This window comes from Budorcas taxicolor, chromosome 2, assembly GCF_023091745.1.
Source record: "Budorcas taxicolor isolate Tak-1 chromosome 2, Takin1.1, whole genome shotgun sequence".
Lineage (NCBI taxonomy): Eukaryota > Metazoa > Chordata > Mammalia > Artiodactyla > Bovidae > Budorcas > Budorcas taxicolor.
The window spans coordinates 89,183,881-89,209,387 of record NC_068911.1 but is presented as its reverse complement, the minus strand read 5'-3'; the positions used below and the strand labels follow the sequence as shown (position 1 = coordinate 89,209,387).

Genomic DNA, 25,507 nt, shown 5'->3' with positions numbered 1-25,507 from the left:
AGCCATATATGTAGCTCTAGTTCAGTTGTGAATGGAAGGAACATATTTGGACCAAGAATTTCACTGTCAGTTCGAGACTTCACAACTCCTTTTCTCTGGCATTGCATCCAGCAATAAAGCTGGTGGTCACTGAGTGTCTACCATGGGCATTCCTCTTGTTGACCCATCATGGACATGTAGCATGAACAGTAAGCGAACTTTTGTTGCTTTAGGTCTCTAAAACTTAGAGATAATTTATCACATTAACATCACATATTCTAACACAATTAATACAGAAACTGGCATTCTGGAGTATTGCTGTATGTGTGTGTGTGTGTGCGCACACACACGCACACGCTCAATTATTCAGTCGTGTCCTACTCTTTGCAGCCGCATGGACTGCAGCCCAACAGGCTTCTCTGTCCGTGGGATTTTCCAGGCAAGAATATTGGATTGGGCTGACATTTCCTCCTCCAAAGGATCTTGTAGGGAAAAAAAAAAAAGAAACAGACAATCCACAACACAATCTGAAACACTTGGCTTTGGCTCAGAGTCCAAGCGGCAGATGATTAGAAAATAGAGATTAGGATGGTAGTTCATTTTATGTAGTGGGAAAACATGTGGTAAAACCATCACACATGATAGCTTGGAAGACAGATAATGTACCTATTAGCTTGCAGTTTTGTTTTTTTTTAAGACAGTGTGAAAACCAGAATTAGTAGCATATGTCTCAGTGAGTTTAACAAAATAGTATAAGAAAGAAATGAGCTTAACAAAGAGTTGGCCAATTTGAAAGCCAGAAACATGGGGAGTAAAATCCAAAACTATGGGAACTTGCAGAGTTGGACATAAAATCCTTTTCATTCTTAAATGATAAAACTGAAAAGACCTTTGAGTAAAAAAGGCTGATTAGATCTTCTGCAAGGATAAAATCAGTGATCAAATCAAGGTTTAAATCTGAACAAGTTAAGGTCCCTCAGAGTAAAAATGGCAATTAAGGCTGTGGAATTCAATAAACACTTTCAATTAAACAAACTAATTCAGGGAAAATAAACTATAAGTGGCCTGATAGACTCAAATCAAGTGAAGACAGGGAGAGAAGAAGGGAGCCAAAAAAGCAGAGAATTATAGCTACTCTAAAAAGAGAGGGCGTCCTTTGTAGCTCAGCTGGTAAAGAATCTGCCTGCAATGCAGGAGACCTTGTTTCACTTCCTGGGTCAGAAAGTTGCCCTGAGGAAGGGAATAGGCTTCCTTCTAGAAGGAGTGTATAGGCTATACACTCCAGTATTCTTGGCCTTCCCTGGTGGCTCAGACAGTAGAGAATCTGCCCGCAATGAGGGAGACCTGAGTTCCAATCCCTGGGTTGGGAAGATCCCTGGAGGAGGGCATGGCAACCCACTCCAATATTCTTGCCTGGAGAATCCCCATGGACAGAGCAGGTGTCAAAGAGTCAGACACAATTGAGCACAGCTAAAACCAGAAATCTAGGAAAACAAAACCAAAGGTATGGCTATTAGCATATGTAAGCTGACCAGACTTTAGTCTATTTTAGTAGAGAGAAAGCCTATTAAGTTTTTTAAATATACCAGCTAACCAGCCACTGGCCCAGGTAAAGAAACTATGACTGTTCAAAACTTTAAAAACTTGGTCCCAAACACTTATCATAGAAAGTGTACCAAGTGAGGAAGCTTTTCAGCCTCCAAGAAAAATATATTATGAATGTCCATTCTAGATATGGCCCAGGAGAATAATGGAAAAAGAAGAAGGTCCAGGACCTATGAGAACAATGAGCAAAAGACAAATTTCCAGGGAGTCGCAGTCGCATCAAAAACTCCATAGGATTTCACAATGGCTCTGGCCCAGTGATGGCTTTCTGCCTCCCATTCTTTCCTTTTCCAAATGCAAGAGAGCAGTTATCTTATTCTGGTCCTACTACTGTCTGTGGGAGGGGGTCTCTCAGACTTGATATAGAAATTTCTACATATCATCAAGAGTTTTTGCACCTTGAGTTTGATGTTATGATTGGGTGAAATTTGAGGACTTTTTACGTTGGAGATGGGGTGAGTGTATTTTGTGCGTGAAGAGGAGTGATCCAAATATTGATAACCAGTAGGACAGCACAGACTACCCTTATTAGTATTCTGGGCTCAGCTATATCCAGTTCTTCTCATTTTTATAAGACAGAATTTTCAAGTCCCCTTATGTTTCAGTGAGGCCATGTGACTTCCTGGTCAGTGAGATATGAGAGGAAATAACACAGGTCACTTTCCAGTCACAGCATTTAATTTCTGGTGCAAGACTTTCCAGACTTCGGTTTCCCCACCTTGATGATTCTGGAAGCATGCCTCAAGATGGGGCCTGAAGTGATCAGGACAGAGTCCCTTACCAATCTCTGCTGGATATTTAGCCTAGTGAGAATTATACTTTTATTCTGCTAGGTCTCTAAGACTTGGAAGGTTGTGTTATCTGAGTGTGACCTAGCCTCTCCTGACTGATAAGTCTACAAACAGCAAAATGCACATGTAACTTCACATATCTGTCTTTTCCTGACATATACTGACAAAATCTTTTCACACATTAATAAGTGGTGCTAGCTCACCCTGGATGCACAATTGAAGGGTTCTTAACATTATATGCAATATATTAAATGGTCAATACAGTATTTTTTGGTAAATTTTTAAAGAAAACCTTCCTCTTGTAAAATCTCTAAAACTCTGGAAATAAGCAGGAACGTCAATGCTTGATTTCTGAGTTTCAGTCAGATCACACTAGGTGAAATGGTGAAAGAACCCAAAGGAAAAGTATAATTTTCTAGAATAAGTAACATATCAAAACCATTGTGACAATTCAAAATGAAATGAAATTATCCATTGTACTGCCTGAAGAAGGCCCCCAGAGGAACAAAAGTGACAGTGTCCAACTTTGTTGTAAATGTTAGGAAAAATTTATTTCTGATTGGCAGTCTGCTATAGATTCAAAATGACCCCCTCTGTGCTATGAGACTGTGTCAATCAAAATTAAATGAGGTTCTTTAAATTCTTCTTCTTAATATTTTGGGAAGCTTGAACTAATCTTACTATTTCCAAAGAACAACTGACAAAATGAGAGATCTTTTTTCCCCTAAAATGGTGAACACAAAGATTTATCATAAACTGCCCAGTTTTTAGGTACCATTTCTTATTCCAAAGAGAAATATGAGAGTAATGAATATTTCTGATGCCACTATAACACCTTTAAGGCTTTCCCCAGTGGCTCAGCGGTAAGGGATCCACCAGCAATGCAGGAGACGCTGGTTCGATCCTTGGGTCAGGAAGATCCCCTGGTGGAGGAAATGGCAACCCACTGCAGTATTCTTGCCTGGAAAATTCCATGGTCAGAGGAGCCCAGCAGACTACAGTTCATAGGGTCACAAAAAAGTCAAACATGACTGAGCACACACACAATAACAACTTTAAAACCTAAAAATAAAATATCAGAAGCAAAACCAATTTTTTTTTTCTTTAGTTTTCCCTTTATTTTAGATGGCAGGCAGCATTGGATAGGTTTATAATCTTTTCTAAAAGCATGTCATTTCTGCCATCATTTTAATATGAATTTAATTCTGCTGTTGGCTCTTCACGAAACATTAGGATTAAAACTGTCCAAATATTCTTTACCAAAGCGAATTTTACCTTCTTCGATAGGAACCTTGAATTTTCCCATTTAATTTCTGCAGATTAAAAATTCCCATTTAATTTCTGCAGATTAAACACAGCGTGATGGTAATAAACTCAGTCTCTCTCCAGCTAAATTTTAAGCCCCTAACCGGTAGGGATGGTGCAGACATTCACTCCCAGCATCTCCCAAGATGTATGATGAGTCACTAGCTTTACACTTAATCTCTTTATTCCAAGGTTTTTCAATCTGTTAAACTGACTCCTTACATTATAAGTGTAAAAGAACATTCCAGTGTTTACAAGTTCAATTTGGAGGGGAGATGTCTTGAAAGGAATCAGGGGACACTTGGCATTCTGGGTGAAAGTTCAAGAGAAAGACCACACTCAGCTCTGAGAAAGACTTTGGGGCTGTGGGATGAAATGCTGGGCCAAGTGGAAAAGCATTGCTCTTGAAGTTCCTTGAGAAGTCAGTAAAGTCTACAGAAATTACAAACTGCTAAATGCAACATTTCTCTGGGGAAATGTTAAGAGTCAAGTCTGCATGTTGGTGGACCTAGAGCCAAAACAGACTGGAGCCCACGAGACTATGACCGAAGGAGCCCACACGGCAGGCGGACAACTGGATGACTTGCGGTTCTTTTCAACAGACACGGCATCCAGCCACAAAATTTATGAACAAAACTGTTTTAATACAGTTACTGCATTTGTAAACATGCAGCACAGTTGGAAACAAAGAATTTAAAATCACAGAAATATATTTTGTATCTAAGGACAAACGAATACTAAAGAATTACATGTTCCATTTTTTTTAAGGAAAGGGACAATCATTTTTGTCAAGCACTGACAGGAAGTTGGGTTGAGAAGCTCCAACTTTCATAGGATTCCATGAGCCTATTCTTCAAAGTATGCTGTGTGAGGTTGCCCGAGGCAACATTTGACCACCTCGACTTCTCCACCTCCATTCTTCTCCCGCTGAAAGTGAATGCTAATGAAATCCTCTACAGTTTCTTCATCTGTCATCTGAAGGTCTTTCAATCCTGTCAGAAGCACTGTCCTCTTAGATACTCCTGAAAATACCTAAGGAGGAAAATAGAAAAATAAAAGATAAACAGCAATTTTCTAAGAACTCTGAATTGCAAAACTTTACATTTTATAAGCTCTGCTCAATATTTTGGACATTATCCTAAGAGAGACAAGGGGCCTCAGGAAGATTTTTCAAGGAAGAGAATATCAGAGTTAGACGTGAGTTTCAGAAAGATAACTCTAGCAGAATTGTGACAAGTGGAGGAAAGGAAGGCAACTCCATGGACAGAGAGATCAGTTAGAGAAGTAGTGAGAAGTGGAAGTGAAAAAACTGAGTGATTAAATGGATGTTGGAGGTGAAGCTAAACCAAGAGTTAGGCTTGAGTTCTAGTTTTCAGGATGGTAGACTAGGCAGATCATGATGACCTTTTAGGAACAGAAAAGATGATCTTTCTTTTAGGAACAGAAAAAAGCAGCAGGTTTGGAGTAAAGATAATGAATTCAGAAAAAATAAGAAGGGAAAACCATTTTTAATGCTCAATGATAGTAGATATATGAGAAAAATGTAGTTATGTCTCCACATATAAAAATATTGTGCCACAGTCAATTAAATAAGGTACAGTTTTACATTAAAAAGTATTCTTAAAATAGAAAAATTCATTCTGTATCAAGCAGATACGAAGAGACTATTTTGATATTCCTCATTAATAAGATTCAAATGAAAACAGAATCATAACTTTTTATTTTTGTGGGGGTGGGGAGTCAAGCAATTAGCTTCCAAAATGAAAGAAAAGAGATGACTTTACCTGAAACTTTTTCAAGTGTGTTTCTGTGTATGGAGAAACTGTAACTCTATAGCAGTTTTGATTTATATAAAGAGGATAGTCTTTCATTTTCAAAATCCTGTCAGCAACTAAAAATAAATTTTTAAAAATTATTTTCTTCTTTATTATAGACATTTTCTTCTTTATCATAAACATTTTTAACCAAAGATAAAACTTCCTTCAAATAGAATGTCAAAGTAAACAGTGACTTGAGTGATTAATTTTTAAGAAACTCTGGCAGGAGGAGAAGGGGACAGCAGAGGATGAGATGGCTGGATGGCATCACCGACTCGATGGACTTGAGCTTGGATGAACTCCGGCAGTTGGTGATGGACAGGGAGGCCTGGCGTGCTGGGACTCATGGGGTCACAAAGAGTCGGACATGAGCAACTAAACTGAACTGAAAGTCGCTTTTAAACAATTCACAGTACATAGTTTTGAAAAACATAAGACCAAATGATAAACAGACTCAGCTCCATCTGTCTTACACTATTAGTCAGTCAATGGACAATGTGCTACAAAGGCCTCAGATAGACCCACCTTGAGCTACATAAAATGGGATAACCATCTGCAAAAAGTAACCCAGCCACCCTAACAAAACCCAGTATTTCCCAATCTTTCAAGAAGTATACATGAAAAATATGATTAGAATAGTCTCTCTCTATCTTTATGTGAGAGATTTATAGAAAATTACTCTATTACTATGATATATATAAAATTACTGTAACTGATACATGACATTCAATAAACCTCTGTAATGATGTTAATCAAAGGTGGAAGGGTGCTGAATGTCATCCAGAAAACATGAATGCAAATAAAAAAAAGAATTCATCGGTTTTCTCCAACATAAAAAATAATCAAAATTATTTTTAGAAGCATTTTTCTCCTAGAGGGGAAACAGCTAATGTGTCAAGATTGCATAAAGTTTAACAGAAACAGTTCTTAGGAATATCTGATCCCTTCTTTTCTCCTCTCACCAGTCCACCTTGAATCAGCAATGTGGTACAGCAATTAAGAGTGCAGACCCTTGCTGGCGAGAACGTGGAGGAATTGGTGCCCTGATACACTGCTAGTAGGAATGCAATGGTGCAGTCACTGTGGAAAGCAGTATGGCGGTTCCTCAAACATTCAATATAGAATTACCACATTACCTAGCAATTCCAGAAAGATTTTGAAAAACATTCACCTAACCATAACTACATAACAGGACAAAGGGAGTTTGGAAATTTAAGGAAATGTCTCAATTTTTATTAAATTAATATTCTTTATTTTTTCAATTTTCTTTAAAAAGCATGTATTTTTTTATTATGAAAAAATCTCATCAGGCAATGGCTTTTATTGTATGGTTGGATTTCTATCATATGTAATAAACTCAGGAGAAGCCCTAAGAACTAACCAGAGCAAGAGACTTTTTTTAATTGAAAATTACTTGACTTTGGACACAGTGGGGGAAGGAGAGGGTGGGAGGAATTGAGACAGCAGCCCTGAAAATAAAACAGATATGTAAAACAGATAGCTAGTGGGAAGTCGCTGTCTAACACAGGGAGCTCAGCGTGGTGCTCTGTGACAGCCTGGCGAGGATGGGTAGGGGATTGATGGGAGGTTCAAATGGGAGGGGACATATGTACACTTATGGCTGATTCACACTGTTGTATGGCAGAAGCCATCACAATATTATAAAGCAATTATCCTCCAACTAAAAATGAATTAATAAAAAAGAAAGTCACTTGCACATATTAACAGAAGCAGCTGGAGAACCTTCTATTTTTAATCGTAATAATGTAAACCTCCCTAAGATTATTTAAAAGTCCGTTTCTACGGAAAAAGGGAACAGCTCTCCCCCTTTTCCTTCCTGGAAACGATTCCCTCCATCTAAGAGGCCCTTGTCAATGGTAAAAAGTGCGATGGAAGAGACAGTTTTATATATATATACATACATATAGATACATATGTGTTAAAGTGAAAGTCACTCAGTCATGTCCAACTCTTTGTGACCCCATGGACTCTATAGTCCATGGAATTCTCCAGACCAGAATACTGGGGTGGTCAGCCTTTCCCTTCTCCAGGGGATCTTCCCAACCCAGGGATTGAACCCCGGTCTCCCGCATTGCAGGCAGATTCTTTACCAGCTGAGCCACAAGGGAAGTCCTACATATATATGTATAGCTTCCCTAGTGGCTCAGCTGGGGAAGTCTTACATATACAAAACAAGCTGGTAAAGAAGCCACTAGGGAAGCTTGTTTTATATATATATATATGTGTGTGTGTGTGTGTGTGTGTGTGTGTGTAGATTCTTTACCAGCTGAGCCACTAGGGAAGCTTGTTTTATATATATATATATATGTAAGATTTCCCCAGCTGAGCCACTAGGGAAGCTATATATATATATATATATATATATATGTAGGACTTCCCTTGTGGCTCAGCTGGTAAAGAATCTGCCTGCAATGCGGGAGACCGGGGTTCAATCCCTGGGTCGGGAAGATCCCCTGGAGAAGGGAAAGGCTGACCACCCCAGTATTCTGGCCTGGAGAATTCCATGGACAGAGAAGCCTGGCAGGCTATAGTCCATGGAGCCGCAAAATTTCTCTGCCACACACCCACTGTGTGATCTTGGATAAACTACTTATCTTGCATATGTCTTAGCTGCCTCATCATTAAAATGAATGTAACACCTACGTTTAGAGCTGTGCTATGGATCAGAGGAGATATATATATGAAACACCCCGCTCTATGCCTGGCAGGCGATAGGAAGGCACTAACATGGGGGGACTTGTTATTTCTAACCTTATTCTTAACAGTATTCAGGAAAATCATTTTCAGGACACTACCATTTTATAAGGTTAAAAACATCCCTGTTATTATGCTGCCTAATAAATTCCAAAGAAAAGAAGTAGAAAAAGAAATATTTTCAGACCTGGCAAAGCATAATTTAAACGCTAGAGCACTGTTTAACTCTCTCAATGCTGGAATACCTCCACTTTCCACAAAGGTGATGAGGGCGCTCCGGGTCTGCTTGTCATACTCCACGCACTCCACTTCTCCGCCTCCGTTGCGAGACTTAGAGAAACTCAGTTCTAGCTTGTCTCTCATCTGAGTTTCTGGCAATTCATCAGGAATGTCAGTAACGCTGATTTTCATTTTAGACACTCCTACATGAACCTGGGAAATTGTTTCATGTTCAGGAATATGGATGAGAACATCCGTGCTTAATAGCATTCTAAAAAGCTGTGATCACCGTGTTACCTGGAATCTGACTCCTGAATTTAATGGAACTGGGTTGGCCATGAGCATCACATTTTCATTCTGTACCTGCACAAGATGGCGTGCCATTTTGATCACATTTTGGGCAACTGAAAAATAATTCGGGAAGTATTAATTTCCAATATTTCAATACATTTTTACATGTTTGGCTTAACAAAAAAATAATCCTGGGTAGTTGAGCTTTCCTTTAATTTTTTTTATTTTAAAAAAGTGTTTTTTTGGTGGTGTTTATTTTTGGTGATGCTGAGTTGCGGCGAGTGGGGCTTCCACTCTAGTTGTGGTACGTTGGCTCTAGAGAGTGGGCTTGGTGGCTGCGGTGTGCCAGCTTATTTGCCCCAAGGCATGTGGGGATCTTAGTTTCCAGACTAGGGATCAAAGCTGCGTCCCCTGCACTGGCAGGCAGGTTCTTAACCACAGGACCACAGGGAAGTCTCCAAATTTTCTTTAATTTTCAGGGATCTTATTTTTACATTTTTCTTAGGATTTCTAAATGATAATGGTGTTGCCTCCATACTAGGATATGTTAATGCCAAAATACATCAGCATAAACTTACAATGTAGAAATCCTCAAGTTTAAGAGATAAGCCTGATGATCCTTTAGAAATTCAGTACAGTCCACACCCCTCCTTTCCACTGTTGACAGAATTATCAGCGAATTCCCTCAGTACATTAAAGCACAGCCAGAAATTTCTTCCAGGTTGACTAAGCTGGGAAGACTTTTGTAGGTCAGTGTCATTCTGACAATTAATCTTTTCATCATTTCTCACTTCTTCTTAATATGTTACAAGCACCATAGAAATAAATATTTGTTCTCATCTCCGTCTTTCCCAAAGATTACATATTAAAGACCACATAGACTTAAATATCAAAGAGTGAGTCTTCATTTTTTTTTGGAAGGCGGGTCATATTTAACAAAGAATTCTACTTTTACTAAAATGCTCTTGAGATCATTCATTAAAAAGTCAATAGCCTTGGTATACTGACCACAAAACTATCAAATCTAATTTATCCGTGCAAATAGGAGAGGCTCTGTAATATAATTTTGCAAAAATCATTAGCAATCCAACAGCAACTATATGTCAGTTTAAAATGAATGTGGGTGTGAGTTTTTTTAAACTGTGTGACATGAGAGTTCATAACACTTTACTTGTTGATACTGGAGCTTTTATTCTAATACGTCATGAAGACAAAAGATGCCCAATCCTGGGCTTGTAAACCTCACATGTGTTTATGACAACCAGACAGCACACCACAGCCAGAGAAAGAGAGAAACAGGGCGTTGTCATGTGGGAATTCAGATGCCTCGTACCATGATATGACTCTGTCACTTGAATTATAGCGTTTCTGGTTGTTGTTAATGACAACAGGCAACAATAACAGAGGAGGCCAACTATAAGTAATACTTAGATGATGACCTTTCCCTCCCCATCCCCACCTCTCCCTCGTCCCCCAAACCTCCAACATCTGGTGATCTGACGCAGTTGAGAGGCACTACTTGTATTTCAACCCTTGTGACTCTGACTGTCAAAAGCCAACTCCCGTTGGTTTGTGTAGGAACCCAAAGCAGTCCCAGAGGAGCAGGACGTCAGAGTCATGCCAAGGGTGGAAGCAGTGACACAGCCATCTCTGAAGAGAATCTTATTCTCAGCAGCCCCAGGTGATTTCTATGCGGGATCCCAACTTCCCAAAGCCTCACTTCCATCTTTCAGTTATATCCCAGGGACCACCGCCAATGGCCAACAGGGCTCTTGACCTCACCCTCCATCCGCAGCTACAAGGATGGAGCCAGGGTGGACAAAGAGTGTGTGCATATAGTGACCTGCCAGAATGCCTTTCTATTTATTTTCAGGCTATAGTAACTAACCAGGCATCAGGAGACATGAGTTATAATCATAGACTCCCAGCACCTGAGCAATGGAAGGGCTTGTGAATATCTGATCCCACTCATCACTTGACAAATCTGAGAACAGAGGCCCAGATGGTGGCCTGCTCAGCGGAATAACGGTCCAGTAGAAAGTACAAGAGTACTCGGTGTTTGGCTCTCAGCTCAGCTGTCTGTTACCTGTATGGACCTTATGCAAGCAAGCTTTTGTTTCCTTAGTTGAAAAATTTCTAGCATGGAGCAATAATGACAACTAACATTTATTAAGTGTTTATTATGTATCAGATACTGTGCTAAGTATTTTTTCAACACTTCTCATTTAATATTCAAAGCAACCCCATGAGGTAGGCATTGTCACAAGGCCTGCCATAAAAACTTGAGATTTATAAAGAACCCAACCCAAACTACACTTCTGTAAAGAGGCAAAGCTGGGGACTTCCCTGGCGGTCCAGTGGCTACAGCTCTTTGTTCCCAATGCAGGGAGCCCAGGGTCGGTTCCGGTCAGGAAACTAGATCCCATATGACACAACCAAGACCTGGTGCAGTCAAACAAATACATAAAAATACTGGCACTTCTCTGGTGGTCCAGTGGTTAAGAATCTGCCTTCCAATGGCAGGGGACATGGGTTGGACACCCTGCTAGGGAACTAAGATCCCACATGCCGCGGGGCAACTAAGCCTACGCACCGCAACAAAGATCCCAAGTGATGCAACCAAGACCCGACGCAGTCAATAAATAAATAAAGTGCTGTTTTGGTTTGTTTAAAAAAAGAAGAGGCAAAGCTGGTATTCAAAGCCAGATTCTCATTAAGGTGTCCCCAGTTCTCAAGAGGGTTCCCCACCATGGCAAACCTCAGGTCCCACTCCAAATCTTTGACTCCAGAGCTCTTTTCAGTCTCATGCCTTGTGCACTTAGGTAAATCACTTAAACATCTGAGAATCTGGTTTCTTAATGATGTAAACAGTATCTCTATCTTATTACTTTTACAGAGTCATGTGAGTATAAAATGAGATCATGTCTGTCAGAACTCTCTGCTTTGCTACTTTGAAACATTATTACTAGTATTATCATTTGCAGGTAGCAGGAGTAGTATAAAAATGCTGGTATTGGGCATCACAACATGGGTTTGATTTCTAGAGCACTCACATTCTGTGCTAGTGATCATGTTCAAATCACTCAACATCTCAGAGTTTTGTTTTCTGGTCTGTAAAACAGGAATAATCATATCTACCTCAGGGCACCCCTATGAGGATAAGACGAAATGATATAAAAATTCTAAAGCAATGGCCAAATATCTACAAAAACTCTTTGGAAGTCCCTGTGCTTTCTAAAGGTAACATGGTCAAGTTTTTGAATATTAGTCATACCTTCTTCTTTTTCAAAGGTAATAAGTGCTTGTCCTTTTTGCAGCTCATAAGGGACTTTTGAGCTCACTTGACATGAATAGGAGATATCTGAAAACTCGCTGTCACTCTCAGGATTCTCCACAGATGTGAACTTTATCTTTGTTTCAGGAATATCCTCATTAATCTAATTCAAACAGAAAGGTTTGATTAAAATCAACACAAGAAGTAACTTAAATCCTTCTAATGATAATGTGATCTCATCATCCAATAATTCATTCTCCACTGACTTCAGAATTCCACAGAACGCTGAGTGTGGTCTTATTTCATATCACTAGTAATTGCTTCTTCCCAGAAAAATACTCAGTAATCTAGTCAAATGCTGATCCTTTAATATTATTTCACAGATGAAATTATAAGTATATAGTCTCTAACTTTTTCTAATCAATCAATGTTTAAACTGGTCAATACTGTGTGTTGTTTGGTTCTTAAGCCTACATCATTCCTACAGAAAAGTATCTTCTAAACAACTATGCCAATAATAGGCTGTTTCACAAAGGAATCATTGCACAGTATCTTTGGTCTCATTGCAAAGAGGTATGAAATAGACGTGGGTGCATACTGCAGCTATTTTGACAGCAAACTCAGGTAATGTCATCCAAAGAGAAACTCCTAAATTCAGTTCAGTGACTTAAAATTTATCAAATTTAAATTCCCCCTTCCTCAACACCTGTCCATCAACTTTTAACCATTCCCACAACTTAGGTTTATAAAAATGTGGAGGGACACCACTAGCAAGATTTGTTAAAAAAAAAAAAATCTGGAGGATAAAGTTAAGTGGTTATACTTTGGTGCTGAAAATCACTAGGATGAACAGGTCTTTGTTGTTTAGCTTCTAAGTGATGTCTGAGTCTTTTTGTAACCCCTTGGACTATAGCCTGCCAGATTCCTCTGTCCATGGGATTTCCCAAGCAAGAATACTGGAGAAGGTTGCCATTTCCTTCTCCAGGGAATCTTCCCGAGCCAGGGACCAAATCCATGTCTCCTGTATTGGTAGGCAGATTCTTTACTACTGAGCTGCCAGGGAAGCCCCGAACAGACAGTACAGTCACACAGAAATGCACAAATGAGTCAGGTGTTTTCATCTCTATTTCTCATGGTTATTTTACATGTTGCAAGAAAAAGTGTTATCATGAAGAGATTAGAAACAGCCAATGAGTCATTTGGTCTAATCTGACATTTATTCTACAATTTGACATGTCACTTTGGTAGAATTTCTGATTACCATTAAGTCTGATTTCAAAACAATCTGCAGTGTGAAAAGGCAGTGTTTCCCAATAACCGAGAAACATCCAGTATACCCAGAAGTGTCAAGAGCTTTCCCCAGTGAGAGCGGGAATGCCTGCTTCTAGTCCTGAGTGCACGATGGCAGGGAGCAATGCACTCATGGTCCCTAGAGCCCAGTTTTTAGTCCTCTGTGAAGCGGATCAACTGAGCTGGCTGGATTCCCAAGGCCCATTTGGGTTGTAGAATTAAGTGATTCTAGCTCCGGTCTAAAAATTATGCAGGATCTTAACAGAGACTTCTCTAAATCTCACAAACACAAGAAACCTCACTTTTGATATTTAACATTCTACCCCCAACTTCAGAAATAAAAAGTGATAATGCTTTAAAGTAAGTGTTTTAACAATCTGGGTTTTGATGAAGAAAAAAGAAGTGAGAGCTGTCTAATTCAAACAAAGGGAAAATTAAGAAAGAATTTAAATGGTGAAGATACTCTTCCAATTTTTTTTTTTTAACTGTGAAACGCACTTAAATTATTACTTGGATGAGGAGAGCAATGAAAAAATTTAGCGAGAAGACCAAGACTTTGATCCAAAAGTGATTGATAATGACCATCCCTGGGAGGCTGTGTGTGTTGTATTAATGTATAATGAATATTAAAACATGCATTAGCATAAATGTGTGAGTGAGTGAGTGAATATATGAAGTCGCTCAGTCGTGTCTGACTCTTCGCGACCCTATGGGCTGTAGCCCGCCAGACTCCTCCGTCCGTGGGATTCTCCAAGCAAGAATACTGGAATAGGTTGCCATTTCCTTCTCCAGAGGATCTTGCAGACCCAGGGACTGAACTCAGGTCTCCCGCATTGCGGACAGACTCTTTACCATCTGAGCCACCAGGGAATCCCAGCATAAATATATAGCAAGATGAAATTTTATGGAGGGGTCATGCACCTGTGACCAGCACCCAGATCAATCATCAGAACAAGACCAACAACTCAGAAGCTCTCTGGGGTTCCCTTCCAGTTTCTACCTGCCTCTAACAGTAAGCACCATACTAACTTCTAACACTGTGCTTTTGTGCTCTACTTAAGTCAAAATATATGGTACGCCCTCTTTTTCCTCTTTTGGCTCAACACTGTGTCTATGAAATTCATCCATATTATTGTATATAGTTATTGCCTGTTCATTTTCATTGCTGTGCAGTATTCCATTATGTGAATACACCCCAATTTATAAATTCATTCTACTATGGAGGGAGAGTTGATTGTTTTCAGTTTGGAAAACAGTGGTGACATGAATGATCATAATGTCTTAGAAATGACTTCTGTATCATTAAATTTCTTTTCCTGAAAAAAAAAATAGCATCTGTTAAAAATGAGATACAAAAATAATTAAAGGGGTACCTGAGAGGTCCCGGTGGTCTCTTGTAACTCAGCTTCAAGTTTTTGGATCTCCTTCTTTAACTGAATATTTTCCTTTATGATTTCACTAACTGATTTCTAAAAAATAAAATAAAATAACAGTCCAAATTTAAAGAGCCCCAACCTCATTTTTCCAAATGAGTTAAAGAAGCAAAATTTCTCTCTCTGAACAAGGCAAAGAAAGACATTAGATAGTCTCAGAATAAATATGATCACATGAATAAACATTTGTACAATGTTATACATCAGAAAGTGAAGAGGAACTAAAAAGCCTCTTGATGAAAGTGAAAGAGGACAGTGAAAAAGTTGAGCTTAAAGCTCAACATTCAGAAAACTAAGATCATGGCATCTGGTCCCATCACTTCATGGAAAATAGATGGGGAAACAGTGGAAACAGTGTCAGACTTTATTTTGGGGGGCTCCAAAATCATTGCAGATTGTGATTTCAGCCATGAAATTAAAAGACGCTTACTTCTTGGAAGGAAAGTTATGACCAACCTAGATAGCATATTCAGAAGCAGAGACGTTACTTTGCCAACAAAGGTCCGTCTAGTCAAGGCTATGGTTTCTCCAGTGGTCATGTATGGATGTGAGAGTTGGACTGTGAAGAAGGCTGAGCGCCGAAGAATTGATGCTTTTGAACTGTGGTGTTGGAGAAGACTCATAGTCCCTTGGACTGCAAGAAGATCCAACCAGTCCATTCTAAAAGACATCAGTCCTGGGTGTTCTTTGGAAGGACTGATGCTAAAGCTGAAACTCCAGTACTTTGGCCACCTCATGCAAAGAGCTGACTCATTGGAAAAGACTCTGATGCTGGGAGGGATTGGAGGCAGGAGGAGAAGGGGATGACAGAGGATGAGATGGCTAGATGGCATCACTGACTTGATGGACATAAGTCTGAGTGAACTCCAGGAGTTGGTGATGGACAGGGAGGCCTGGCGTGCTGCAATTCATGGGGTCGCAAAGAGTCGGACACGACTGAGCGACTGAACTGAACTGCACTGATACATCATTATCTGTTGATTTTCCTACGACTGCCAAGGATTATTATCTCTATCATATAAACAAGGAAACCACCTTTCATGCTTACCAAAGTCACAGAAATGTTTATAGTAGAGCAAGGATTGAGACCCATGTCTTCTGAATCTTAGCTCAGTGCTCTACCAACTCATTCCTAGCTATTTGTGACTCGAAACATGAATTTTAAATTGCACCATAATTGTGGACATATGTTAGTCTGGGGCAATTACAGATTTTTTTCCCACAATATAGCTCAGGTAGTTTAAAGCATAGCCTCCATTCCATCTTGGATCTGATCATATAATTGTTAACAAAGCTCTTAACTTCTAGGTGCAAGTCAAAGAAATGAAAGGAAATAAAAAAGCAGTTAATGTGAGTTGTGTAAGAGAAAGAATAGAAAGGTGATTCTTCTTGTCAGTCTTGAATATTAGAAGTGAAAAAAAAAAAAACCTGAAAACCCTAATACTCTCCCAAATTCAAGTTAATGTTGGACAAAGACATATAACATGCCTCACTGCAAAACCAATAGATAGGTCAATTTTTAATAGTACTCAGTAATTTTTCCTTTTTACCTGGTTTTGTTTATCTTTCATAACTTCTTCAGCTTGCTCACATTCCTTAAGAACTTGTTCTTTGTTATCTTCATCAGCTGCCATGACTCCCTATTTATTATAAAAAAATAAACACTTCACAAACTACAGCCACTATGGAGAACAGTGTGGAGATCCCTTTAAAAACTGGAAAGAGAACTGCCATATGACCCAGCAATCCCACCGCTGGGCATACACACAGAAGAAACCAGAATTGAAAGAGACATGTGTACCCCAGTGTTCATCACAGCACTGCTTACAAAAGCCAGCACTTGGAAGCAACCTGGATGTCCCTCGGCAGACGAATGGATAAGAAAGCTGTGGTACATATACACAGTGGAATATTACTCAGCTATTAAAAAGCATGCATTTTAATCAGTTTTAATGAGGTGGATGAAACCAGAGCCTATTATACAGAGTGAAGTAAGTCAGAAAGAAAAACGTCAATACAGTACATTTACGCATATATATGGAATTTAGAAAGATGGTAACAATGACCCTATATGTGAGACAGCAAAAGAGACACAGATGTAAGGAACAGACTTTTGGACTCTGTGGGAGAGGGCGACGGTGGGATGATTTGAGAGAATAGCATTGAAATATATATATTATCATATGTGAAATAAATAGCCAGTCCAGATTTGATGCATGAGGCAGGGTGCTCAGGGCTGGTGCACTGGGATGACCCAGAGGGAAGAGATGGGGAGGGAGGTGGGAGGGGGTTCAGGATAGGGAACACATGTATACCCATGGCTGATTCATGTCAATGTATGGCAAAAACCACCACAATATTGCAAAGTAATTAGCCTCCAATTAAAATAAATAAATACTTCAAAAATGGTACATACACACAGTCAAGAAGAAAAAATATCTTTTACCCTTTTATGGATAAAATATCTCTTCTTTGCTATATCTTTTCCCTTACCACCAAAGTCTTTAATATCATGTGAACTACATTCAAACAAATTCTGTATTTCAAATAACTTTCACATCCATAAATATTTAAAAGGTTCTAAAAATCCTTTGCATTTCAATACCATAATAGAACATAATAGGCATTAATATTCCTTTGTAGTTCTCATCTCAATCACGACATGACACTCCATTTTAAAAGACTATTATTTCAGTCCTCTAGACTTTTTCCAAAGGCTTTAATTTAAACATTTAATTCTCCTTATTATACTCCAAGAATGTAATGGAGTGAAAATATCTCCAAACACCTTTCCTCAATGATAACAGAGGTTTTCACAAAACTTCCCCTGAGTTCATACACTAGAACATGAGAAACAAAATTCATATTTATTTCTAAAAATCTCTGATTGAAATGGCATTCTCTTCAAATATGAATATGGCAACAAGTCACATGGTACTTGTAGCACCTGTGACGAAAGTCACCAGGCATGTGCCTCAATTACTGAAGCCCTTGTGCCCTAGAGTCCATGCTCTGCAACGAGAGAATCCAGCACAGTGAGAAGCCCAAGCTCAGCAACCAGAACGTAGCCCTCCCTCACCACACCTAGAGAAACGCCCTCACAGCAATGAAGACCCAGTGCAGCCAAACATTAATCAATTAATTAATTTTTAAAACGTCACCAGGACAGCATATAGTTTCATAAAATATTTTAACTCTCCCAGATAGCCTGCAACATTGCTTGTGCTTAACCCTGCTTCAAAATTATGACAGCTGTTAAACTCCTGACCATAATAATACAGCCTTATAATAAACTGTAGTATACTGGTAAAGTGGAAAGCGAAGCAAAGTGTTAGTCGCTCAGTGTCCGATTCTGCGACCCCATGGACTTTAGCCCAACAGGCTCCTCTATCCATGGGATTCTCCAGGCAAGAAAGCTGGAGTGGGTTGCCATGCCCTTTTCCAGGAGATCTTCATGACCTAAGGATTGAACCCCAGCCTCTTGGGTCTCCTGCACTGGCAGGCACGTTCTTTACCACTAGCGCCACCTGGGAAGGTATCAGTATACTGGTATACATTACTAAATTAAAAATTTGCTTTTTAAATAACACTGATAATCATATTTCAATATAATTGGTTTCCTTTATAATTCTCTGTATTTTGTTTTAGACTACTTAAAAAACTTTTTGAGAAAAGCTCATAGGCTTTATCAAACTGGCATCAAAAGAGTAAGAACTCTTGCCTGCATGTGAATTTACCGAAATAGAGAAGTCCCAGATGAAATATGACACAAGGAATACCACCACTATTTTTCCTGTTTTAGAAGCATATTAATAATGTGTCTAGTAACACAATCTTCCAAGATTTCAACTGACTAAATTCTCACTATTCCTATAGAACAAACAGAAAAGACAGGTATTCCTCTTTAAAAATATAATAGAAGATAAGCAAAAAATTAATTATGGCTTAGTTTACTCAGTGTGAACCCAAGCAGTGTCCAAAAAATTGGTCATATGGTAATTCTACTTTCAATTTTTTGAGGATTCTCCATAACTATTTTCCATAGTGAATGTACCAATTTACGTTCACATCAAGAGTGCACAAGGGTTCCCTTTTCTTCACATCCTCTCAGCATTTGTTAACTCTTGTCTTTTTGATGATGGCCATTCCAATAGATGTAAGATGTTATCTCACTGGGATTTCAATTTACATTGCACTAGTGATTAGTAGGAGAAGGCAATGGCACCCCACTCCAGTACTCTTGCCTGGAAAATCCCATGGACGGAGGAGCCTGGTGGGCTGCCGTCCATGGGGTCGCGAAGAGTCGGACACAACTGAGCAACTTCACTTTCCCTTTTCACTTTCATGGATTGGAGAAGGAAATGGCAACCCACTCCAGTATTCTTGCCTGGAGAATCCCAGGGACGGGGAGCCTGGTGGGCTGCCGTCTATGGGGTCGCACAGAGTCAGAGACAACTGAGGCAACTTAGCAGCAGCAGCAACAGTGATTAGTAATGGTGAGCATCTTTTCACGTTCCTATAGATCTTTCATATATCTTCTTTGGAGAAATGTCTTTTTAAGTCCTTTTGCCCAGGTTTTAATTGAGTTATTAGATATTTTAGTATTGAGTTTCATGAGTTCTTTATATATTTTGGATATTAACCCCTTATCAGATATACTGCAGCTTTGCCTGTGGCTCAGCAGGTAAAGAATCCATCTGCAATGCAGGAGACACAGGAGACACCCTTTTGATCCCTGATTGAGAAGATCCCTTGGAGAAGGAAATGGCAGCCCACTCCAATGGACTGGATTTTCCTGCCTGGAAAATCCCGTGCACGGAGGAGCCTGGAGGGCTACAGTCAAAAGGGTGGTAAAGAGTCTGACATGACTAAGCACTGTACATATACATGCATCAGATATATGGTTTGGAAATATTTTGTGTGTGTGCTTACCAGAGGTAGAGGGTGGTATGGAAGGTGATTTGGAGGAAAGTGGTCAAAAGCTGCAAACATGGAGCTCCCAGTGGCTAAAGGTACATAAACATGATTTATCAAGTAAGTAAATATGTGGAGGACAATAGGAGCCAGGTTCTTCATTGTCAGAGAAGGTGATTGTAAATATGGAAAGGGAAAAAAAATAGAATTACTGCTACAAAATGGAACTGGAGATATCAGAATAATCTCATGATTTCTGATGGATTGATAGGAAAGTACAGAAATTTAAATATAGGTATACGTGTGCATATGTGTGATATTTCCCAGTTCTGTCTGCTAAAGGGGCCTGGAAACAAAGACAATAGCAATGAGCACATTTAGCATCCAGAATTTGGTTTCTAATACTATTCTCAGCTACTAGGAACCAAGGCTATTCAGAGAAATGGCCGTTTCTAGAACTGGGACAGGAAAAGTATAAGACAAGTGTCTTATGATGCCAGAAAGCAAGAAGTGCTCAAAGAATGATGAGAATATGTCACAAGAACAGAGTCCAGCTTGAGGGGGTTCTTACTGGGAAAATTTGGGAATTGATTAAGCATAGAGATAAATGACAGTAATAATTAAATCCACTTAGTACTAAAACAGATAGATAAATTTATATTTTTGTGAAAAAAGGACCATTTAAGTAGCTTAAAATACAAGTACTGCTAACCAAATTCCTGTGCAATCTCAACCACTTAGGTGTTTTGAGGACTCACCAGTTCTGGCACTCACCAGCCCTGAAGGAGATCAACAACTTCAGTAGGGGTAACTCTCAGCTTGCCCTTTTGCATTAAACATATCAAGCTGATTTTCAAGAATATAAGCACCACAAGGGCAGTGATTTTTGTTTTGTTCTCGAAAGTATGCCCTACTTTATCCAGAAGGATACTGGAACAGTACCAAAAGAATGCTAGGGACATGGTTTGTACTCAAGAAATGATATTTTTAAATTGTGTTAAAGTTTCCTTACACTGAGCAACCGGTTCTTGAACTTCACATAAGTAGAATAATTTAGCATGTATTCTTTTATATGTGCTAGAGTTTTAATGGAGAAGGCAATGGCACCCCACTCCAGTACTCTTGCCTGGAAAATCCCATGGACAGAGGAGCCTGGTGGGCTACAGTCCATGCGGTGGCTTAGAGTCAGAGACGACTGAGCGACTTCACTTTGACTTTTCACTTTCATGCATTGGAGAAGAAAATGGCAACCCACTCCAGTGTTCTTGCCTGGAGAATCCCAGGGATGGCGGAGCCTGGTGGGCTGCCATCTATGGGGTCGCACAGAGTCAGACATGACTGAGGTGACCTACTAGTAGTAGTAGTAGTAGTTTTAAACTCAACATGTTTTGGAGATTTGTTCACGTTATTGCATGTATTCATAGCTTATTCCTTTTTATTGCTGTGTAGTATTCCTTACATGGATAGTTCACACTTGGTTTATCCATTCTCCTGGTGGTGGGTATTTGGTTGTTTCCAGTTTGGGGGTCACTATGAAGAAAGCTTCTTAAAGCAAAACAAAAACAAACAAAAGAAATACTTCCCAAAAAAAAAACTTATTAATTTCAAAGTGGAAAAGAGTAAATTTTAGTGAAGAAGCCAGGCAGATGCCACTATAATGAAGTAGTCAAAGTAAATAATGAGATACATCAAAATTATCTGACATATGATAGGCCCACCAAGAACACAGCAAGACTTCTGTGATATTCCTGCCAAAGATGCATAAGCTGAATCTAAGAATGAGGAAACAGGAGACACACTGGCCTGTTCTATTCAAAAGTGTTAAGCACATGAAAGCCAAGTAAAGACTGACAAACTGTCCCAGACAGGAGGCTAAAGATACATCATAACTAAACACCATGCATAATTCTTGGCTCTGTTTGTTAGACACTCTATAATAGGGACAACCGGCAAAATTCAAATTAGATCAAAGGATTAGATGGCATTAATATACCTATATTAATTTTCTGATCTTGATCACTATATTGTAGTTACGTAAAGAATACTTTTTTTTTTTTTTACAGGAAATAAATACTCAAGACTTCCAGGTTAATGGGTCATGATACCTGCATTCAAATAACTCAGGAAAAAGATAAGTTGTTACTTGTAACTTTTCTGTAAGTTTGCAAGGGTTCAAAAAAATTTTTAAAGATACATATTAGTAGTTCTTATTGCATCAACAACTGCAGTCTTTACAAGGCTATTCATCCCTGATCTTACACAATTTAACCCCAACTAGTCTTAGTTGGCCACCTCATGCAAAGAGTTGACTCGTTGGAAAAGACTCTGATGCTGGAAGGGATTGGGGGGCAGGAGGAGAAGGGGACGACAGAGCAGGAGATGGCTGGATGGCATCACCAACTTCATGGGCATGAGTTTGTGTGAACTCTGGGAGTTGGTGATGGACAGGGAGGCCTGGCGTGCTGCGATTCATGGGGTCGCAAAGAGCTGGACCCTACGGAATGACTGAACTGAACTGAGCTGAGTCTTATTTAGACAGCTCCTGGACCAAGTTCCTTAACCACACTGAACAGCCTAAGGGTTTCTCTTCTCCCTCATGTTCCTCAATGTCACATCCTCCCTCCCCTGCCAACCTTAATTTCCACTTCATGAAATCCTACTGTTCTTCAATGTCCATCCCAAATTCCTCCCCCAAGTTCTTGAAGTCTTTTCTGATTCCCCCAAATGATGTTACTTCTTCCCCATTACCTCTTTTGGGGAGCTTTATTTGTCTGCTGGGGCTGCTGCTGCTAGGTCGCTTCAGTCATGTCCGACTCTGTGCGACCCCATAGACGGCAGCCCACTAGCCTACTTCCGTCATTTTCCATGACAAGATGGTCATGACCTTGAGGCCAGGGCCTACATTCCCTCTTCCCTGTATCCATTCGGAGCACGAGTTCACATGCTGAAAACAGTTAATGTTTATAGGACTGCCTGGTATCTTGATTCAGGTATTTGCTCAGCCCCGGACACCTGGGGCATGCAATGTTCTATGAAATGTTCTCATCACATTTCCAGAAAGCAGAAACTGCAAAGTTCTTTAACTGCTTTTTTAAGTCTATTCTTAAATGCTTGTAATAAAAGCTCTCAATAATACATTTAACTCATATAAATGGTCTACTACATAATATTCGCAGAACTTGTTACAGCATATCTAGTATCTGGATACTTTCCCTCCTTGATGAATGGCATGTATAGTAATAGCTTTCCTTTTATACACTCAAAAGGTAGGCAAAATAATGGCCCTTTTAAAGAGGTCCACATCCTAACCCCCATAATCTATGCAAATGTTGGGTTATGCTGCAAAGGAGAACTAAGGTTATAGACTGAATTAAGGTTGCTAATTTACAGCTGACTTTAAAATATAAAGCTCTTCCAGGATTATTGGTGGGGAACAATGTAATCATCAGGGTCCTTCTTCAAAGTGAAAGAGGAAGGCAGAAGGGCAGAATCAGAGTGAGATGTGACAAGGGAAGAATAGTCAGAGAGATGCAATGCTGCTGGTTTTGAGGATGGAGATACGGCACCACACCTGAGCCAAAGGAGATGAGCAATCTATAGAAGCAGAAAAGACGAGAAAACAGGTTCACATCATTAACCTCCAGAAAGGCAGGCAGAGCAGCTAACACCTTGATTTTAACTTAGTGAAGGCCACCCAGACTTATACTGAATTGTGTGTGTGTGTGTGTGGTAATCTGGACAGGTTGCAGGGCATGGAGGACCTTCGTTCCTCGACCAGGGATCAAACCCATGACCTCTGCAATGGAAACACAAAGTCTAACCACTGGACAGCCAGGGAAATCCCCCATACACAATTTTAATATAAATTTGCAGCTTTTAAGGTTTTACTGAGTCCATGGTAATTTATTATGGCAGCAAATGAAAAAAACAGTACAAATCACCTCCACCTGTTCACCACCTATTTCCCTAAGGCAAATCTTCCCATACGCATGCCTGGCAGCAAAAAACAAAGGAAATGAGGCAAAGGAAGGGGAAAAGGAGGTGGAGATGCACAGACAGGATTGCTTCCTGTTGTTTTTTAACTTATGCGTGTCGCATAGATAGGGAAACACCACATTCCGTTTTGGATGTCTCTTTAAATAAAATCCCTGTATGTTCTGAAAAATCAGGCACGAGTGCCAAACCCTGCGCCTGCCAGGAGACTAAATCTCCCTAAGGAATCTGTTTTCCTAAGAACTTTCTCCAGAGACACTACAGAAACAGTGGGGAAACAAACCATTTTAAGTTTCAATTTCATAAATGAAGCACAGCAAAGGAGACGGGGTCAGAGGCCGGGGCTGCAGGCAGAAAGCCCCGTGGGCAGGGGGCAGCCGCGCCCCCTCGGCGGCTAGGTGGTCCCCACGACCTCGGCAGCGGGCAGCGCAGAAGGGCGGCGCAGGTAATGGGGTCGCAGAGCCAACGACACCCCACTCTCCGCCAGGCGTTCCCACCAACCCTCAACCCCCCCGGAGGTCCCCGGCCCCGCGGAGCCCACCTGGTCGCCACTCACGGCCTCTCCAGCCGGGCCCACTAGGAGCAGGAATGGCAGCGCGGGAAGGGGTCGCCCACTCACGCGCCTCGGCCGGCCGAGCGCCGCGCCCAGGTTCCCGGAAACCTCGCTAGCGGCGCGGGTAGTCGCTGGAACCCTCCGGGCCTGGCTGGGGCTCCCTCGTCCGGAAGCGCCTTCAGCCTTTTTCAAATGGATGGCCCGCGGATCAACAGTTTGCTTCGTTTTAAAAAAAGAAAGAGAGAATAAAAGAAGAAAACTACCGAAGGATGATTTTGCTTCAGTCTAGTCACTGGTCGAGTACCAATCCCGGTTCCCCAATGATTAGTCACTAACAAGTTATACCTATTTTCACTTTCGGTTTTTAAAATGTGTTGGTTTTGTTTTTGTTTGGAGGCAATCTACTCCCAAAGTATTCCTGAAGTTTCCATAAACACTCATTTTAAGACATGTTTTAAAAACCACTCCTTCGGATGTGTATCCCAGGACGTGTTTTGGGAAACTGGGCAGAAACCAAATAAAGTGGCAGTCTCTCTTCAGACAATAACTCTCACTGTAATCTGTTGGTCACTGCAGCCTTAATCTACAAATCCTCACAGCCAGCACGGAGTCTGCTTTGGGGTGTTTCTTTTGTAACTTCGCAGGAAATTGGAAAAATGTGGTGTTCAGCTGATTTCTGTGATCCATGTCCCTTGAAACTTTTCTCTGGTATTATTGTGAAGCTTGTAAACAAATACTTCACTAGGTGTGATCTTTTTCTTTGAAACGGAAAACATCTGGTTTATTTCGAAAATGGCAGTGTTTCTGAATCCTACATAGAGAACCACCCCACAGCTGCACTTACTGTAAATAGGTCAGGGAACAGATGCATGAAAATGACTTCTAGACAGAAATTCTAGTTGATAGTGCTGTATAGTAATATGCAAAACTGACATATTGTCTGATAAAAGATTAACCAAAATCAAATTCCTTTATATCAAGAATGCTGATGGCAATCTAGTTTACGTTAGACTTCCTAACTGAAAAAAATAAAGGTATATAGACATTTGTGCTCATCAACCCAGTCAAAAGAGCAATAAAACGCTACCTGATACAGCTTGAGAATTACTTTTGGTCTCCCCTAGAATTTTATTTTTTATTTTATTTTTGGCTGCACCATGAAGCTTGTGGGATATTAGTTCCCTGACCAGGAATTGAACATGGGACCACAGCAGTGAAAGTACTGAGACCTAACCCCTGAACCACCAGGAAAATCCCACCCCTTAAAATTTTAGAGAACGTGAACTCTGGAAATTATTTAGTTCAAACCTCATTTCTTCTTTTATCTT

At 40.1% G+C, this 25,507-nt stretch overlaps 1 protein-coding gene across 2 annotated transcripts; it reads right to left on the bottom strand.

Moving 5' to 3' along the window:
• Nucleotides 1–4,425: 4,425 nt before the first annotated feature.
• NMI (N-myc and STAT interactor) lies at nucleotides 4,426–24,580 on the bottom strand. 2 transcript variants are annotated; one of them, XM_052635833.1, is made up of 9 exons: nucleotides 24,525–24,580; nucleotides 24,168–24,398; nucleotides 16,270–16,359; nucleotides 14,660–14,755; nucleotides 11,997–12,159; nucleotides 8,729–8,835; nucleotides 8,458–8,644; nucleotides 5,465–5,571; nucleotides 4,426–4,712 (listed from the first exon to the last, which is right to left on the bottom strand). In XM_052635833.1, exons 3-9 carry the CDS (start codon nucleotides 16,351–16,353, stop codon nucleotides 4,527–4,529), a joined length of 930 nt encoding a protein of 309 aa, XP_052491793.1. In that variant the 5' UTR covers nucleotides 16,354–16,359; nucleotides 24,168–24,398; nucleotides 24,525–24,580; the 3' UTR covers nucleotides 4,426–4,526. The 2 variants fall into 2 exon arrangements, with proteins under 2 accessions (XP_052491793.1, XP_052491792.1); XM_052635832.1 differs by lacking the exons at nucleotides 24,168–24,398; nucleotides 24,525–24,580 and adding exons at nucleotides 19,652–19,725; nucleotides 21,093–21,120.
• Nucleotides 24,581–25,507: the final 927 nt, after the last annotated feature.